At 43.8% G+C, this 7268-nt stretch overlaps 1 protein-coding gene and 1 pseudogene across 1 annotated transcript in view; one reads left to right on the top strand and one right to left on the bottom strand.

The window, feature by feature from the left end:
- Positions 1-7268, top strand: part of ZFYVE1 (zinc finger FYVE-type containing 1) — a 79767-nt gene that overhangs the window by 45184 nt on the left and 27315 nt on the right. Inside the window, exon 3 of the mRNA XM_006170499.1 lies at positions 1479-1693. Within this exon, the coding sequence (XP_006170561.1) occupies positions 1479-1693 (215 nt within the window). The remainder of the gene's footprint in view (positions 1-1478; positions 1694-7268) is intronic.
- Positions 7052-7268, bottom strand: part of LOC102492859 (protein canopy homolog 2 pseudogene) — a 567-nt pseudogene continuing 350 nt past the window's right edge.

The raw sequence follows: 7268 nt of genomic DNA, 5'->3' as shown, positions 1-7268 counted from the left end.
AGAATTATTTTATTTAGCTTTATTTATTTATTTTAATTTGACTAGAGAGGGACAGAAAGAGAGAGAGAGAGAGAGAAAGCAAGCCACCAGGTCCAGGATTTGAACCGTGGTTGGCCATGTGGGAGCCCAGCGACCTTAACCACCACACCACCTGCCAACCCCCATGACTTTTAAAAATTTTTTTTAAAGGTTTTGTGGGTGGGTTGGTTGGTTTGTTTTCTCCACTGAGTGACTGCACTCATTGGAGAGAAAGAAAGAGAGAAATCACCACCTAGGGAGGATGGCCATGCCATAATCCCTTCTCTTCCATTCTCCTTTTGGGATTTTGGACATGCATACACATGTGCCTGGCCTGAGTTTCAAGTTGCCAGGTCCAGTACTCAAACCGTGGTTGACCACGTGGGAGTTCAGCACCTTAACCATGCCACCTGCTGGACTCAAATTATTTCTGTTTTACAAATGGACAGAACCTGGGGCCAGCTGGTGGCCTAGTTGTTAAGGCACTGGACTCCCATGTGGCTGACCATGGTTTGAGTCTGTGGACTGAAAATAACTAATTCTAAAAAATAAACAATTAATGCAGTTTATTTCCAAGCAGAATTTGAGTGACCTAGGCCTGGAGAGACGAGGAGGCAAACATGCCTTTCTCAGGGTGATCAGGTACAGGGGTTCCTTTTATTTGATTTTGAGAGTGACCCACAAAATTAGTGAAGAAATTTCCATTTGTCTGGCTCAGAAAGGCAGGACATGTGGAAGCGGGAGTATGTAGGTTACAGGTGGGTTCCACAATTTTTAGGTTGGTGATTGGAAGGGGAGATGAGTGTCCTGTGAAGAGATTCCTAAAAGAAATGCTTCATCTACATCTCAAAGAAAAGGGAAGTTCTGTGTCTTGGGAAGAGATAAGCAAAAGAGTGTACTGTAATGGGTTGCAATATACATCTCAAAGGTACTATGCCAGGGACAGGATGTGGGGCTGTGTCTTGGGAAGAGATAAGCAAAAGAGTGTACTGTAATGGGTTGCAATATACATCTCAAAGGTACTATGCCAGGGACAGGATGTGGGGAGAATCCTGTTAATGGGAAAAATGGTCTGTTAATGTTTGTGGGTGTGACTCCGCTAGGCCTGGTCTGTTAATGTTTGTGAGTGTGACTCCGCTAGGCCCTCTAGAAAGGTCTTTGGAAAAATAGGAAAAAGCAGTTAGACATCTGTCCACAAGTTCCAGACCCCCGTTGGCTTGAAACTCACATGAAGCCTGTTTGCCTGCGTTCCCAAAATCCCAAGAGGAGAGTGGAGGAGAAGGGATTGTGGTGCGTCCTCCCCCCCCACCCCCAGGGGGGTGATTTCTCACTTTCTCTCTCTCTCTTTGTCTCTGCAGTAAGCACACATGGCCTATAGCCAAAAAAAAAAAAAAAAAAAACCAAAAAACGAAAGAGTTCAGTCGTACACTATTCACATGCCTGTGTTTCTGCTTGTGTAGACCACCCCTCTGAGGTGCCAGAGAAGCTCATCCAGGACCGGTTCCGGAAGCTGGGCCGCTTCCCTGAAGCCTTTAGTTCCATTCACTACAAGGGAACAAGGACTTACAACCCTCCCACAGACTTCTCTGGGCTTCGGCGTGCTTTGGAGCAGCAACTGGAGAACAACACTACCCGTTCTCCACGGCACCCAGGGGTCATCTTCAAAGCTCTGAAGGTCAGTTGTCTCTTGCCTCCAGTGCCTCTCACTGGGGTGCCAGTGGGCGGTGAGAACACCCAGAGCTTTTTTGGTGCTGGTAATTGGAAATCTGGGCTGGAAAAGAGCAGAAGCGCCTGAGTGGAGTTTGTACCTGTCAGATGTTTTCATCTTGCTAGGAGCTCAAGTACAGGGAGTCTTAGGTGATAGTAAAAAAGTGACTGGTCCTCTTCTGGGAGAAAAACTAGGCCTTTGGACAGTAGGAAAAAGCTTTTATTTCTGGGGCATTTGGTTCAGCTTTGGTGATTTGACCTCGTGTTGGGGCTCAATCTAGACAGTTCTTATACTTTTCTTTATATTGACACATTCTTTTTTTCCTTATCGAAATGAATTTATTCACGGAGGGCCAGTTTCAAGTTGCAGCAGTAATGTGCTGCTCAAGCTGGATCCACATGGTGACTGTGGTTCAAGTTCCCAGCTTGGTCAGCCTGAAACTCACTGGGTGCGATTTGACAGGCCCGAGGCCTGGAAGAAGGGCATGGCAGTGTCACAGACCCTGTGGAGGGTGTTCATCTCTCTTTTTATTTCTCTGTCTCACTCTCATGAATAAAGAAAAAGTTAAAAAGGGAAACTTTTTGTAATGGAAAACTGTGTCACAGGTAGAAAATTACCATGACGACAAGCAAAACTACAGCAATAATGATGTACCAAAATACACAGTTCTGTATATGGATTAGTTCATTTAATCTTTTTTAAAAAATTGTTTATTTACTTTTATTTATTCACTCATTTATTTTAATTTGACCAGAGAGAGACACAGAGGAGGAAAGAGAGGAAGCCACCAGGTCTGAGACTGGAACTGTGGTCGGTCATGTGGGAGAGTGTCCAGCACCTTAACTACCACGCCACCTGCTGGTTCCAGTTCATTTAATCTTAACACTAACTTCAGTTCAATGCTTTTGTCACCCTCATTTTGCACATGAGGAAACTGTGGCAAGAGAGATGAAGTAATTGTTTGTTACATAGTTACGATGTGGTAAAAAGCATAAACCCTGGCCATTTTACTCTAGAGCTTATAACCAGGAAGGCTCTACTATCCCTTGTGTTTTCTTTTCTTTTCTTTTTTTTTTTAATTGCCAGAACATACATGTGCTCATCAGAGACAGCCAGACAAAGGTAAGGGGAGAAAATTCCCCCTAGTGGAGTGTGGTGATGCTCTGATCCCTTTTCCTGTTTCTACATCCCGTTGGAAACTGGGGTGCACATTTACATGTGCCCAGCATTCAAATGTTGCTATAGGACGTGTGTACTCCCCAGAGACAGCCAAGCAGAAGTAAGGGGAGAGACAGAGAGAGCGGGAAGGAAAATGAGAAAACATCCCCCCACCCCCCAAGGAATGACCGTGCCACAATCCCTTCTCCATTTTTCTCTCGGGATTTTGGGTGTGCATCCACACATGTCCTGGCATGTTTCTCAAGGCGCCAGGTCCAGGATTTGAATCGCAAAGTTGTCCATGTGGGATTCACAGCCTTCTTAACCACCACACTGCCATCTGGCCCAACCCGGAGTGTTTTTTAAGCTACTGGGGCCAAGATTCAAATTGCTATTAGACATTCGGGCTTTGGCTCCCTTAACCACCAGGCTTACAGGACTGGCCCTGGTCCTGCTGCCTTCTGCTAAATAAAATAGCATACCATTTTTTTAGCTAGAGACTGTTGCTTGTGGAAGGTTCTGGGATAAGGGCCTGTTTTTTCTTCATTTAAAGGGGAGATTAGTAGTCCAGCGAGGTGGCGTTGATTAGATTCAGCATGGCTGACTGTGTGGTTTGAGTCCTGGTAGCTTAAAGAACATGCCAGTTGTGTGTGCATATGTGCCCAAAATTCCAGGAGGAAAAGGGATTGTGGCATGGCCATTCCCTTTGGGAGGTGATTTCTCACTCTGTGTTCTCTTTCTCTCTCTCTCTCTGGTGAGCACATGCACCCTATAGCAAGAAAAAAAAAGATAAATTATATATGAAAGGAACAGACTTACTTGGTTCTAGGCTGTTCCAGAACGAGCCCTACCCCATGGAGGCCCATCTTTAGGGAAACTCATCTCTAAGCATCATATCTTTCTCTTAATATAGGTAAATTTCCCTCTGTATCTGGCAGTGGTATCAATGTAATGTTTTGATTGAAAAGCGAAATTAGTAAGCAGTTTGTTCCACAGATTCATTTCCCCATAGTGTGCCCTAATGGGTGGTGTTTACATCTTTGTATCACAGACAGCCTGCCACGTGGCTGGGCTGCCAGACACACACACACACACACACACAGAGGGAGGGAGAAAGTGAGAAAGCAAGCTGCCAGGTCCAGGACCCGAACCATGGTCAGCCATGTGGGAGTCCAGTGCCTTAACCATCATGCCACCTGCCAGCAACCTCCTCAGTGAATTTTTTAAAGGTTATTTACATAATGACTGAGAGAGAGTAAGAGTGACAGGTACCCCAACAGGGCCTTTATGCCATGATCTATCCCAGGCCTCAGCCATCCTTTGATCATGGTCATACATATGTGCCCAGACTACTTGAGGATGACTCTGGAGGTGAACCTTCCTATGTGGGTCAGCCCTGTGTTACCACTGTGCCACCATCCAGTCTCCTCAATGAAAAAATTTTTTATGCCGGAGGGTGGATATACACACGTGAGAGTGAGAAGGCATCCCCCAGTGGGGCCTGGTTATGTCACAGTTCTTTTTCCTCCAATTTTCCACTATGTCAGTGTCTTTGGGCACATGTACACATGTGCCTGGCATATTATTCAAGCCACTGGGGCCATGACTCGAACCCTGGTCAGCTATGTGGGATCCTGCTGCTGCTGTGTGGCACTTAACCACTGCATTACAGGGACTGGTCCTCGATGAACGTTTGATGCCTTGTCATGCATGCATTGCTCAAAGCATTACCTGGGTCCACAAAAGCTGGAAAAAGTATGGAAAACAAAAGAAATTTGAAAGTTGTTGATAACATTATGGGAGTAATTCTAATTTTAGCACAGTTTGTTCAATGATTGATTTATATTGCATTTGTTTAAAATTGCATCCTCTGAGAATATGGGCTAAGTGTAGAAAAGGGAGCTACCACAGTACAGTATAACAACTCAGAGACCATCTGTGAGCACTCCCTAGGGATAACCTCCCTTCACATTTTTTTTTCCTGATAGAGGGTGTTCATGCTCACTGGAGATGGACAGAAGCAGAGTGGAAGAGTGGGAAAGCACTCCCGCCCTCATGGGGAGTTGTCATGCAGTGAATCCTTTCACTACTTCTCCTTCTTTTGGGATGTTAGGCACTCCTGTACACGCATCTAATATGTTTCTCAGGTTGCCCTGTCTGGGACTTGAACAGCAGGGATTGGGCATGTGAGATTCAGCTGCCTTGCCCACAAAGCCATTGAGCAATCTTACCACTGTTAACATTTTAGTATGTACCCTTACAATGTATATTCTGTGTATTAAAAAAAAAAAATATATATATATGTAAAACAACTTGAACTGCAGTTGACCATGTGGGAGTCTAGTGATATAACCATTACGCCATCTGCTGGTCCCAACACTTTATTACTATATAGTCTTTTTTATAAATAGTTCTGGTAGATGCATGATACTTCATTGTTTAAATGTACTAAAGTAGTAAATTGTTGGACAATATTGTGAATAGATTTTCTCCATAACTAACACCACAACTAAATATCCTAAAAGCTCTTTATAGGGGCCAGCAGGTGGCATGGTAGTTGAAGCGCTGGACTCCCATATCACAGACCATGGTTCGAGTCCTGTACCTGGAGGCTCATTTTCTCAGTTTCCCTCTCTCTCTCTCTGGTGAGCACACGTCCCCTGTAGAACATTAAATATGATAATAATAAGTAAAATTAAGTAATTCTTTAAGAAAAAACCCTCTATACGTGGAATTATTTTCCTGGATTATAAAAGATTGTATCAGGAGGGTATGACTAAATATATATATGTATGCGCGTGCACACACACACACGCACGCGCGCGCAGACCAGTAGGTTGTGTGGTGGCTAGGGCGCTAGACATTCCTACATTGCCAACCATGGTTCGAGTCCTGGTCTTGGTGGCTTGTTTTCTCACTTTCTCTCTCTCTTTCTCTCTGTCTCTCTCTGGTCAAATTAAAATAAATGAATAAATAAAAAAATACACACGGGTACTTCAAAAGTTTGTGGAAAAGTAGACATAAAGTAGGTTTATTTTAGTACAAAAGTGTTGAAATTTATGCATAATTTTTTGATAATAAGCATTTTCCATGAACTCTTTGAAGCCTCCATGTGTATTTAATGTGTATATACTGTTAATATATTTATTAACAGTCAACATCGGGACCAGCATGTAACCACACTACCATGGTGGTAGCTGGACTCCCACATGGCCCACTGTGGTTTTGAGTCCTGGACTCAGAGGCTTCAAACTCATGCTGTGTGTGTGGGCATGTGCTTGTGCGTGCTGGCCCCCCCAAAAAACATGCCCAAAATCCCAAAAGGAGAGTGGAGAGAAGAGATTGCAGCATGACAATTCCCTCTGGGGGGTGATTTCTCACTTTCTGTCTCTTTGGTGAGCACACACTCCCTATAGTTAAAAATGTCTCTAAAAAACCAAAAAAACAGTAAATATCGATCACCATTTTATCATTCGACATAGCTGGATATATAATCCTATTTAAGAATTTTTGGTGCCTTTTTCTGTTTTGCCTGTTCCTAGTGTTTTCAGGATTTTATTTCAGCGTAACCTCTTTAAAAAAAAAGATTTATTTAATTTTACAATGTTAAAATTTGCCATAGGGCATGTGTGCTCACCAGAGAAAAACAGTAGGATAGAGTGGAAGAGAAGTGAGAAAGCAAGCCACCAGTTCTGGAACTTGAACCACGGTCAGCCATGTGGGAATCCAGTGCCTTAATCATCAGGCCACCTGCTGCCCCAGCACAATCTCTTAACTGTGCATTTCTTTAATTCATGAGTTATCAGATTGGTCCCCTAAGAGTGCTGCTTCTTTCCTGCAGTTTGCTCTGTGTTCACCCTTTTCGTGCCTGTAGGCTTAGGGCAGAGGACGGGAATCAAGCAAGGTTTTTGGGACAGTGTTAGGATGGGGGATGATGAAGAGAGGATGGGAGAAATGTTGACGAGGATTGGAGCGAGGGATGACAGGGGGATTATATATCCAGCTATGTCAAATGATCAAAAGGTGATAGATGTTCACTTTTTATTGGTACTTTGGTTTCATTTTTTTTTCCAATTCATTTCAGTAAAAACAGAATATAAAAGGCACTGCCACCATCTTCCCTTCCTGAGGGTGATGTATCAAGCTGGTCTGGGCCAGCTCAGTGGTTCATAGTTCATCATGTGATATGTGCAGGGCATGGTCACATAGATCTGTTCGCTCACTACAAAGTTTGTCTTTAACATTGATACCCTCTCAGGAAAAGAATTCAGTGAATTCCTCCTCATATTCTTCATAATGCACTTACATGCAAACTTGAGGGTGCCGGGGATTTCTGAATCAATTCGGATGCCCTGTAGATCCAGGTCACTGGAGTTTCCATTCC

This window comes from Tupaia chinensis, unplaced genomic scaffold (genome assembly GCF_000334495.1).
Source record: "Tupaia chinensis unplaced genomic scaffold, TupChi_1.0 Scaffold148607_1, whole genome shotgun sequence".
In the NCBI taxonomy this organism is placed as follows: Eukaryota; Metazoa; Chordata; class Mammalia; order Scandentia; family Tupaiidae; genus Tupaia; species Tupaia belangeri.
This window is presented reverse-complemented; position numbering and strand designations above follow the sequence as displayed.